The sequence below is a fragment of the Pleurodeles waltl genome, chromosome 1_1 (genome assembly GCF_031143425.1).
Source record: "Pleurodeles waltl isolate 20211129_DDA chromosome 1_1, aPleWal1.hap1.20221129, whole genome shotgun sequence".
In the NCBI taxonomy this organism is placed as follows: domain Eukaryota; kingdom Metazoa; phylum Chordata; class Amphibia; order Caudata; family Salamandridae; genus Pleurodeles; species Pleurodeles waltl.
In genome coordinates, this window is record NC_090436.1 from 229535147 (window position 1) to 229547781 (window position 12635).

At 42.6% G+C, this 12635-nt stretch overlaps 1 protein-coding gene across 2 annotated transcripts in view; it reads right to left on the reverse strand.

Annotated features, from left to right (window-relative positions):
• RICTOR (RPTOR independent companion of MTOR complex 2) overlaps positions 1–12635 on the reverse strand; it is a 1007050-nt gene that overhangs the window by 421312 nt on the left and 573103 nt on the right. For both annotated transcript variants that reach the window (XM_069221337.1, XM_069221336.1), the window contains exons 26-27: positions 7510–7619; positions 7304–7391 (exon numbers count right to left, since the gene is read on the reverse strand). In XM_069221337.1, the coding sequence (XP_069077438.1) occupies positions 7304–7391; positions 7510–7619 (198 nt within the window). The remainder of the gene's footprint in view (positions 1–7303; positions 7392–7509; positions 7620–12635) is intronic.

Here is a 12635-nt window from a genome sequence, read left to right on the forward strand (position 1 = left end):
ACCAGCCTCATAGTCTATACTGGACAGCACACAACTGACTCTTAGCATCTCTCTCTCTGCAGTTTCAGGTATTCAGCTCTCGCTAGCTCCAGGTGGTGAAGTGCAGAAAGAAATGGCAACTGTCCCAGGGAATCATCAAGTGCCAGCAGCTGATGTTCCAATTTACTCAAGGTTTCTCTCTCCCTCCTTCGCTTCTGAGCTACTAAATTCTGGGCACAATCACGTAGCACTGTCTTATATGCCTCCCATATCACCACTGCAGACCCGACTGAGCCCACATTTTCTCTAAAATATAGTTCAGTGTCAATCCGAAGCCCCTTCACGATCTTGGAGGGGCCAGCTTCCCAGCCTCCATCACCTGTCCCTTGCCACTCAACTTCCTATACTTATCACCACAGGGAAGTGGTCAGACAGACCTCACACTTGGTGCTCCGCCTGGTGTATAGTGCTCACTTCTCCTGCAGGGATAAAAATGTAGTCCAATCTAGAGAACACCTTATGGGCCCCTGAGTAATAAAAATACCTTCTATCCACAGGATGGGCACATCTCCACATGTCCGACAGCCCCAGGGAAGATCAATCCATATCCGCCACCATCACATCATTGAAATCTCCTTCCAAAACATAAAGCAGGGAATTTACTCCCAGCAAGATCCTCGCCAATGTCTCCAACAGGCGGGCCTGGAGCCTAGGCAGGGGGTATGTGCTTAACAGCAATATCTCTCTCCACCCCCAGAACCCTTTCACTCCCACATGTCTGCCTTCTGCGCCTGTTCATCGACGGGTGATGCGGAAGGGGGTGGGGGGGACCTACGAATCAAGATTGCAACCCCACTGGACCCAGATTTATAGCCCACATGTGCCAGCATGACATAAGGCCCTCTGCCCAAAAAAGTACAACTGTCCCTGGGCCCCGGAGAGCGACTCAACTGCCGCTGACGATAGGATGGCCTGGTGGCCCGACGGAGACGCCTTGACCTCCCGCCGAGGGGCTGCAGGAGAGGAAGAGCCCCCATTCTTGTGCGGGAGTTGGCATTCCAGGGGAGGCGCCCTGACTGCCAAGGAAGACGACAACTTCCTGAGCTCGACACCGGTGCTCGCCTCTCGTGCTGCGAGGTCCTGCCGCCTCGCACCTGGTGGGAGATCGGGCTTCTCCTCTTTGCCGAGACTTGGAGGAGACAGTCTCTGCAGGGGGACCCGCAAGACCGCATCCCCCATTCGACTTCATGTGGTAGCTGCTCACCACTTGTGCCTCCCAGGTAGGGGCGTACAACAGGACAACAGGAGACCAGCTCCCATCTACAGCAATATGCACCGCGGGAGTAATGAGAAGGATACTAGTTTGCTCTTCCCGTTGTGGCTAATAAGAGTATCAGCGCCCCGTACTCCAGACCTGTGATGTTTTAGGTTGCTTCCGCAGACAGGAACCCAGAATACTGTTTTAGGGGCCGAATGGCATGTGCAATAATGTTGCCTTGGTAATGTTTTACATGAACTGTGCATTTTTGGTGCCTGACAGGTGCGCCAGATGGGAATGTATCATTTTATGTGCATCTAAGTTGGTGGTATTTTGTATGACTTATGCCATTGGAAGGGGTTTCTCTCCTAGGTGCATTCATGATCATGACTTGGCATTCACTCTGTGCATTTATGAGGACATGTGCATTCTGTTTTGTGATGACAACCCGAGTACTGCTATTTTTGCACTATACCTGTAACCTATATGTTTACCTGACTACTGTTTATTTTCGCAGAATACTAGTAAGATGTGATGCTCTGACAACTGCTTGGGAAGCAAGGCATTACTGACATGTCATATTTGGTCTAAGGATGTTTTGTGTAATACAGTTTATTTTTATATAACTTGTAGTTGTGTTTCCTTTGTGATGTGTTTATTTGGTCACATGTCTCGTGTGCGTTGTGCAGATGATTTATTCATTGCCCCTGGGATAAGCCTGACTGCTCATTCCAAGCTCTGAAGGGGGTGAGCAGGGGTTATCTTGGGTGTGTAGCTCCTTTATCCTAACTACATTGGTGGGTTCTGCCTGGCTTAGGTACAAACTCTAGAGGTCTGTGCAGGTCTGTACCTCAGAAGTATATGGGAAGTCCAGTGCCAATGTAAGTCATGCGTCCTTGAATTTTTCGGTGCAGTAGGGAGTCATATGTCTTCTCTCTTCCATGTGGGCATTGTTATCCCCAGGTTCAGAATGATCTCAAGGGTCTCTCCCTTGTGCAGTGGGTTTTAAGTGGGGTGCAAAGTTCTAGATGCTAGGCATGTTTGCCCAATCCTAGAGTGAAACATTGACACACCACCTGCCATAAACCTTCTGCACACCATTTAGGAAATTTCCAAGATGGTGCAGTTGATTGGCCAACTGAAACACCACAAAGTCTAAGCCCTGTCCCTAACTGCCACAGCAGCCTGGAAAAAGTTAAAGGACATCCCCTCCTGTGACAGGCTCCAGAGATATGGCTATCCTTTGTTTCTGTGGGTTGAGTTTTGCAAGACCCAGTGCAGTATGAAATGTAATTAGCATATGCAGATCCCGTTCCCATCCTCTCCTCTCCCAGGACCAGGCTGAATTACTAGCTATTGGCCACACTGTGTGCAAATGAATGGTTAATATGCATCAACTGAGTCTCTAGGGCTAACTGTGGCAACAGTGTATTTAGGTGTAGGGATTATCCACAGTATATGATACAGTGAAATACACAGTCATTTAAGTAATCACTACAGACATACATACTTTCACTATTAATGTCCACTCATATTAAAAGCCTTTCCTAGGTCATCATTGTAGGAAGTTGGCTCTGTATATACTATTTCAAAGTAAGAAATAGTGTGCACAGAGTCCAAGGGTTCCCCTTAGAGGAAAGATAGTGGCAAAAGTAGATAATTCTAATGCTCTATTTTGTGGTAGTGTGGTCGAGCAGTAGGCTTATCAGAGGGTAGTGTTAAGCATTTGTTGTACATACACAGGCAATAAATGAGGAACACACACTCAAAGACTTACTCCAGGCCAACAGGTTTTTATATTGACAAATATATTTTCTTAGTTTATTTTAAGAACCACAAGTTCAAGATTTACATTAAACACTTTAAATGTAAGGTGATTCACTTCGATACTTAAGGAACTTTGAATGAAAACAATATAATGTACAGTCTTTGTAAAAATGGCAATAAGCTATTTTCAAGGTGGACACAGTGCAAAAATCAACAGTTCCTGGGGGAGGTAAGTAAAGGTTAGATTAGGAGGTAAGTAAAACACTTACAAGTCCCAGTTCTGGGGCATAGGCAGCCCACAGTTGGGGGTTCAAGGCAACCCCAAAGTTACCACACCAGCAGCTCAGGGCCGATCAGGTGCAGAGGTCAAAGAGGTGCCCAAAACACATAGGCGCCTATGCAGAATAGGGGTGCTCCAGTTCCAGTCTGCCAGCAGGTAAGTACCTGCGTCCTCAGGGGGCAGACCAGGGGGGGTTTGTAGAGCACTGGGGGGGGGGGGGGGGGGGGGGGGAGAACATAAGTAGGCACACTAAACACACCCTCAGCGCAGCCTTGAGGTGGTCCTAATGGATACAGGGATGTTGCTCAATTTCATGGGAGCATAGATTGAAAAATCCTGTTGCCTTGTTCTTTGTTTTTCAACACTTGACATGCTCCCCAAGGGGGGCAGATCGTTTTGCTTATCTAGGTGAATTGATGTCTCCTTGGAGTGTGTGAAGTGAGACCATTCCCCCCCCCCCCCCCACCCTCGGTAATCTGTACTTCATGGTGGTGAGATGAGATGTGGCAAGAATGAATATATGATATGATATTAAGGGAGGCAAGCAAGATATGGGTTCAGTGGGCAAACTACAAGGGGATAAACAAGCCATTTACCCCCGAGTCCTCTCCTAACTACTTAAGGTAATAAAGATGCTGTATGCCAAATAGCAGACAAGATTAAACAAAGGGACTACACCTCAAGGAAAGCAGGACGGAGTGCAATGTATTAAAATGCTCCACTCCTAAGAAAATGATTTTCCCACGGTCATCTGTTTATATAATCTATTGTCTGTCACCTTTTCAGCCAAACTGCTGTGGATTTTGTAACCGACAGACAAAATTGACAAATTAAAATGAAAAAAGGAAATGCAAAAACATAGAAAGGGAAACATCCCAATAAACATTAAAACATACACATTGGAAAGAGAAATAATTCAAAATAAAGAGAAAACAAAGGAAACAGAAGCAAAAAATATTAAACTAATTATAAGTAAAATGTATTTTTCGAATTCACGAGGTGCAGTCCATGTTAAAAAAAAAAAAAAACTCTTCAGACAACTGTTCAGTTACACCAATTTATTTTCATACTAATAAATTAGCACCTCCATATTTCCTCATCAAATTTGTAGCACAACACCTATGTTGCTATCCTGCATAAAACTACATGGACACTCACAAATTAAACTGGCTTTCGGTTGTTATCACAAACAGATTCACTTGCAGAACAGCACACTTTGATTCCACAGTTGAAAAAATGGCCATAGTTGGTTTTGAGACTGCCCTTTACATGAAGGTATAAAATAGTCCTATATCAAACATCCAGAACTATACACAGAGTTTTAGTAAAGGAGACAAGAAATGTGGCAGTTATCACCGAGCCTAGAAGGGAAACATCAGTGCACTTGTGTTCTTAATCAACGATGGACAAACTTTGTGGTCTTGAAATGTATCCATCAGTAAGCAAGAACGAAAGTCTTTAATATGAGTACCAGGCTGCAGTCTTGAGTTAGACTGAATTAGTCAAACTATGTTGTGATATTGTAAATGCCACTCAGCTTTGTGATGCTTTATATCCTTAACAAAATTGTTACTTATCAGTAGGAGTATTTTTGCAGCTTGAAGAATGTTCTGGATTCACATATTGTGCATTATTCTGAAACCTAGTGTTTGGATTCGGAATTCTTCTCTTGTAGTCCTCTTTCTTTTTTTGTTCCTGTGTGTTATCTATTACCATTTGTGCCTTGACTATTCGTATCCTGACATGAGAATCCGTCCCTGAAGCCTCTGTGCGTGGCTGCCATCTTCAGATTCTTTTTCTCCCAGTGACTTGGTTCTTCATTTTACTTTAAACTGGCTTTTTTGAGGCTTATTTTTAAGGTTTGTCTTGTATCTTTTCCCTTGTCCTTGGTTGCTCTTTTCCACCTCATTTACTGGGAATGTGGGTGGATCGCATGTGAATCCAGAAAATTATTCGAGCTGCAAAACTACCCCTACTAGTAAGTAACCATTTGGTTTTGCAGAATACAACTTTTCTGGATTCACGTTCTGTGCATTGACTTTACAGTGGAATCTCTGTTAATTAAGGGTGCTTGAAACAAGCTTGAACTTACAAACAAATGCTTTAGTACATTCTGTCCCATCTGTGATTTTCTACCTATTCAAATATATACACACAATAACGTGTGGACTAATGACCAGTTAGCTGTCATGCATATGTCACGTAATGGAAAGTTTGCTAGGAAGACTAGGGTGGCTCCTTTCTTCCTTGATGAGTGCACTCTGGTCTTTGTTTTCAGTTGCATGTATGACTCCTTATGACACAATTGTACTGGCTATCCATCTTGAGATGGTGCCCTTTGTTACAGGTACTCCCTTGATCTCATAAGCTAACAATACAAAGAACTGCCTTCCTTTCCTCACTGCATTTGTTCTTTCTAGGCAGCACATCACTGCCCTTTGTACATCTAGCATGTGCAAGGCCCCTTAAGCTTTAGTCTTTGGCTCCAGGAAGAAACCTGTTATCTGGATAGTTGGATACATGTGAAAGTTTAATATGACCTTTGGTGCAAAACATGGGTTGCTTCTCATGACTACCCTGTCCTTGTGTATTTGCAAGTATGGTTCCTTAGTGATAAGTACTTGTAATTTGCATACCCTGCATAGTGATGTCATTACAGTAAGGAAGACTGTGCATCTTGGTAGGGCTATTCTCTTAGTCCCTTCCAGGATCCTTGGCCATTGGTGTAATGAAAAAAACATCTGCCTATGCGACCCTGTGTGTGAGCTACTATAGCTGCCAAGTGAACCTTCAGCGAGGCGTAAGTCAGTTTGTTTTCTAGGAGATGAGTTGGCTATCTTATGACTGGAGTGTCCTCTTTTTTGACCAGGACAGACCTTTGGCACCACCTTGCATACTTTTCCAATTTGACGGTGTAGAATTTTCTTGTAGTTGGCCTTCATGCTTCCCACTGGATTTCCATAGCTCCATCCAGAAGACCTAAATGCCCAAATTCTAGGTCTTTAGTAGCCATGTCACTGAATTGACAGTGTTGGGCTCTGGGTGAAGGACTCTTCCTTCTGCCTCGATACCAGGTTGTGTAAAAATGACAGTCTTTGTATGTTTTTCTGAGCCAATCCTATTAGGCTTTAAAAACATGTCTGTCTCACCCATTGGGGACTAATCAGGATTACTGTCATGTGCAACTGTATGCATTTGTTTATTGCTAACAGTATTAGTGGGCTTGGTGAAAGAGAGTTTGCAAGTTACTCTGACCAGTCTATCAATACAGCATTCCACTGGGAGTGGGGGTGTGGGAGCCTGGCCACGAAGTTTTGGCATTTTACATTCTGCAGTGATGCCAACAGGTCTACCTCTGGTGTCCCCCACACCTAAAACAGTCTTTCGACAACTCTCTGGCTTAGTTCACATTTGTGGGCATTGGTTGCTTCCCTGCTGAGCTTGCCCACTTCCATGTTGACCACTCCTGGAAGGTGAATTAATGTTAGTGTTATCTTTCTTTGGATGGCCCACCTCCAGGTTTCCTGTGCCAGGCTTGATACCAGTCTTCGCACCTCCATCTAAGGTTGAGGTAAATGTGTGGTCCACGTCCACTGGATTGAGGAATAATGCACACCAAGTAAATTCAGAAAATGCTGACGATGCAAAACTATGTTTAAGGATATGAAGAAAGGATGCCTAAGGGGTAGTTGCAACTGCCTACAGCTGAATGGCAAGACACTATATTTTAATGTAAAGAATAGCATGCAGGTTTATGAAATTACTTCATAAAGTATGCCACATTACATTTCCTATCAGTGCAAAAACTGATTTACTCAAATGTCTTTGTCCTCAATTGCCACTACTGAAACCAGCTTGCAGACCAGTACGTATTCACAATCCAAACCTAAATCTTTAGGATATCACATTCAAGACTAACTGCAGTGGTCTCACTTTTATAATGTGTCACATATTATTGCCTAATTATGTACACCAATATTTATTTTGATCGTAAAGTAATAATGCCCAGAATCACCCACCTGTACCTCCAACAAATGACAGCCAGTTTTATGATGCACAAGTTGACCATACAAGTGAACTGATAAGTAGACATGTGGCCGCTGTAATCTGGTGCAAAAACAAAATGATTTAGATTGTAAGGGAAAACACTAGGCAAAGCATTTGTAAAAAAAAACTAAACCAAAGTATTGTGTATATCAGAAAGAATTTAACACATTTAAAATACCTTTGGTTGCTTCGGCGAACATAATTGTCACCATCAACAGGCTTGCGATACGTTGTGAGTGCTTCATTAAGTTGCTCTTCCATCAATTCAACATACTTTAGATTGTATTCCTATAAAAACAAACAAATGTGTGTTTTGTCAAAGTTCCCCATTTTCAATAAAATTAGTTCAGACAGGATTGCGCAAATCCAACCTCTTTTGATTTTAACGTATGGCACCTTTAGTAAAATGCTTTATGCAAATGAATACATGTGTCTTCTACTTGTTTCTTAAAAGTAGAGTCAAAACTCCAAATAGTCATGGAAAAACAAAAACTGACAGAAAAAGCTATGGCTACGATTTACACCAGCAGCATTGGAATAATAAATGGTTTATCACACGGAGATTGCCACGCAATCTAGTTTACAGGTAATACTATTACAATGTGTCAAGCTATTTAGGATGGGTCTAATCTCAAAACCAAAGTTTCAGTGAGAAGGAAGAAAGGGGAACAGTGCATCACATGATTTGGGAATGTGGTGATATTCATTCCTGCTAGAAAAAAAGATATTCTGGAACTGGAACTAAACCTTTGTGTAGTGATCCCTGTTTTATGGGGAAATGAGGAACTACTGATGCAAAAAAGAACATTAAACACAATATACAGCGAAGAGAGATATCAAAAAGAAATAAAGAAACACTATAAACCCAAAGAACAAGTTACTTATCTTACTTAACACTTTTTCTGGTGCATTCAGTATCTACCTATGGATTCCTCACCTTTTGAATATCCCTATGAGGTACCATTCTACAGAAACCTTTCTCCATAGCTCTCCCACGTAGATAAGGACATCACAATAGCATGGCTCCGCACGCAACTCCATGTGATGTCACTGGAGCCATAAGAAGTTTCCACCCACTTTTTTTGTGCTTTTGAGGCAAAAGGGTGAAACCAACATGACAGACGCAACAACATGTAGCAAACCAGATATGAAAATAAACTAATACTTGTAACACTCCGGGCCCAACACTAGATGGCGGAATAATGCATAGTATGTGTATCTGCAGCTACACATGCCATCGAACACACACACACATATATATATGGAAAATGTCACTTACCCAGTGTACATCTGTTCGTGGCATGAGACGCTGCAGATACACATCCTGTGCATATCCCGCCATCTAGTGTTGGGCTCGGAGTGTTACAAGTTGTTTTTCTTCGAAGAAGTCTTTTCGAGTCACGAGATCGAGGGACTCCTCCCCTTTCGGCTCCATTGCGCATGGGCGTCGACTCCATCTTAGATTGTTTTCCCCGCAGAGGGTGAGGTAGGAGTTGTGTATATAGTAATAGTGCCCATGCAATGGAGTAAGTATGTATGTACATAATGTGACTAAAAGTGATATATATATTTACAAATTTACAAATGTACAAGTTTATTTTTATTAACTTATAACGGCTACAGGCTCCCGGGGAGGTGGGAGGGCGCATGTGAATCTGCAGCGTCTCATGCCACGAACAGATGTACACTGGGTAAGTGACATTTTCTGTTTGATGGCATGTGTAGCTGCAGATACACATGCTGTGCATAGACTAGTAAGCAGTTATCTCCCCAAAAGCGGTGGTTTAGCCTGTAGGAGTTGAAGTTGTTTGAAATAATGTTCGTAATACTGCCTGTCCTACTGTGGCTTGTTGTGTTGTTAACACAGCCACACAGTTATGTTTAGTGAATGTATGAGGCGTAGACCATGTGGCTGCCTTACAGGTTTCTGTCATTGGTATATTTCCTAGAAAGGCCATGGTGGCGCCTTTCTTTCTAGTGGAGTGTGCCTTTACTGTAATAGGCAGTTCTCTTTTTGCTTTAATATAACAGGTTTGAATACATTTCACTATCCATCTGGCAATGCCTTGTTTGGATATTGGATTTCCTGCATGAGGTTTTTGAAAAGCTACAAACAATTGTTTTGCTAAATTGTTTGGTTCTATCAAGGTAATACATTAGTGCTCCTTTTATGTCTAATGTATGTAATGCTCTTTCAGCTACAGAGTCTGGATCTGGAAAAAATACTTGGAGTTCCACTGTTGGATTTAAGTGGAACGGTGATATAACTTTTGGTAAAAATCTGGGATTTGTGCGTAGAACCACTTTATGTTTGTGTATTTGTATAAAGGGTTCCTGTATGGTAAAGGCTTGTATTTCACTTACTCTTCTAAGAGATGTGATAGCTATTAGGAAGGCTACTTTCCATGTTAAGTATTGCATCTCACAAGAGTGCATGGGTTCAAATGGTGGACCCATGAGTCGTGTTAACAGAATATTGAGGATCCACGAAGGAACTGGTGGTGTTCTTGGGGGAATGATTCTTTTTAGACCCTCCATAACGCTTTTATGACTGGGATTCTAAATAGTGATGTAGAATGTGTAATTTGTAGATAGGCAGAAATTGCACTGAGATGTATTTTAATGGATGAAAAAGCTAACTTAGACTTTTGTAAGTGTAGTAAGTAGCTTACAATGTTTTCTGTGGACGAGTGTAATAGTTGAATTTGATTATTATGACAGTAATAAACAAATCGTTTCCATTTATTTGCGTAGCAATGTCTTGTAGTAGGTTTTCTAACCTGTTTGATGACCTCCATGCATTCTTGTGTAAGGTTTAGATGTCCAAATTCTAAGACTTCAGGAGCCAGATTGCTAAATTGAGCAATGCTGGATTCGGGTGTCTGATCTGTTGTTTGTGTTAAGTTAACAGGTCTGGTCTGTTTGGTAGCTTGATATGAGGCACTACTGACAGGTCTAGTAGTGTTGTGTACCATGGTTGGCGTGCCCAAGTTGGTGCTACTAGTATTAGTTTGAGTTTGTTTTGACTCAATTTGTTTACTAGATACGGAAGGAGTGAGAGAGAGGGGGGGAAAAGCGTAAGCAAATATCCCTGACCAACTTATCCATAACGCATTGCCCTTGGAGTGAGGGTGTGGGTACCTGGATGTGAAGGTTTGGCATTTTGCGTTTTCTTTTGTTGCGAATAGGTCTATTTGCGGTGTTCCCCAGTTTTGGAAGTAGGATTGTAGTATCTGGGGATGAATTTCCCATTCGTGGATCTGTTGGTGATCTCGACTGAGATTGTCGGCTAACAGGTTTTGAATTTCTGGTATGTACTGCGCTATTAGGCTAATGTGATTGTGAATTGCCCAATGCCAAATTTTTTGTGCTAAGAGACACAGCTGTGATGAGTGTGTCCCTCCCTGTTTGTTTAGATAATACATTGTTGTCATGTTGTCTGTTTTGACAAGAATGTGTTTGTGGGCTATTAGTGGTTGAAATGCTTTTAATGCTAGAAACACTGCTAGTAGTTCTAGTTGATTTATATGAAGTTGTTTTTGCTGAGTGTCCCTGGATGCTGTGTTGGTTGAGGTGTGCTCCCCACCCTACCATGGAAGCATCTGTTGTGATTACGTATTGAGGCACTGGGTCTTGGAAAGGCCGCCCTTGATTTAAATTTATAGGATTCCACCATTGAAGGGAGGTGTGTGTTTGGCGGTCTATCAACACTAGATCTTGAAGTTGACCCTGTGCTTGTGTCCATTGTGTTGCTAGGCAGTGCTGTAAGGGCCGCATGTGTAATCTTGCGTTTGGGACAATGGCTATGCATGAAGACATCATGCCTAGAAGTTTCATCACTAATTTTACCTGATATTGTTGGTTTGGGTGCATGCTTTGTATTACGTTTTGGAATGCTTGTACCCTTTGTGGACTTGGAGTGGCAATCCCTTTGTTTGTGTTGAATGTTGCTCCTAAGTATTGTTGTATTTGACATGGTTGTAAGTGGGATTTTAGGAAGTTTATTGAGAACCCTAGTTTGTGAAGGGTTTTTATGACCTATTTTGTGTGTTGAAGACACTGTTTCTGAGTGTTGGTTTTTATTAACCAATCGTCTAGATACGGGAATACGTGTATGTGCTGTCTTCTGATATGTGCAGCTACTACTGCAAGGCATTTTGCAAATACCCTTGGTGCTGTTGTTATCCCGAATGGTAACACTTTGAATTGGTAATGTACTCCTTGGATTACAAACCTTAAGTATTTCCTGTGTGAAGGATGTATAGGTATATGGAAGTAAGCATCCTTGAGGTCTAATGTTGACATGTAGTCTTGTTGTTTGAGCAAGGGAATCACATCTTGAAGTGTTACCATGTGAAAGTGATCTGATTTGATGTAAAGATTTAGTGTTCTGAGATCTAAGATGGGTCTTAGAGTTTTGTCCTTTTTTGGTATTAGGAAATACAGGGAGTAAACACCTGTTCCTTTCTGATGGTTGGGTACTAGTTCTATTGCCTCTTTTTGTAACAACGCTTGGACTTCTAGTTGTAATAGATCCAAGTGCTGTTGGGACATGTTGTGTGTCACATTCGGTGGCAATTGTAGGAATTCTATGCAATAACCATGTTGGATAATGGCTAGGACCCACAAGTCCGTAGATATTTCTTCCCAATTTTTGTAATAATCTGTGAGTCTCCCCCCCACTGGTGTTATGTGTTGGGGATTTGTGACATTGAAGTCACTGTTTAGTTTGTGGGGTCTTTGGGCTTTGGAATTTCCCTCTGGTTTTAGGGAACTGTCCACCTCTATATTGTCCCCGGAAGCCTTCTCTTTGATACTGGCCCTGGTATGTGGGTCCGGCCTGTGAGGTTGAGGGTTCTGTGCTTTGGGCTTTAAACCCCCCTCTAAAGTGTGGCTTCCTAAAGGTGCCTCTGCTCTGTGGGGAGTAGAGCGCGCCCATGGCTCTGGCCGTGTCAGTGTCCTTCTTTAGCTTCTCTATAGCTGTATCCACCTCCGGCCCAAACAACTGTTGTCCATTAAAGGGCATATTAAGCACAGCCTGCTGGATCTCTGGCTTAAATCCGGAGGTGCGTAGCCATGCGTGTCTCCGAATAGTGACCGCTGTGTTTACAGTTCTGGCGGCTGTGTCCGCTGCATCCATAGCCGATCGTATCTGGTTGTTGGAGATACTTTGGCCCTCTTCCACCACTTGCTGTGCACACTTTTGAAACTCCTTGGGAAGATGTTCAATAAAATGCTGCATTTCATCCCAATGAGCCCTGTCATATCTTGCCAATAAAGCCTGTGAATTGGCAATGCGCCATT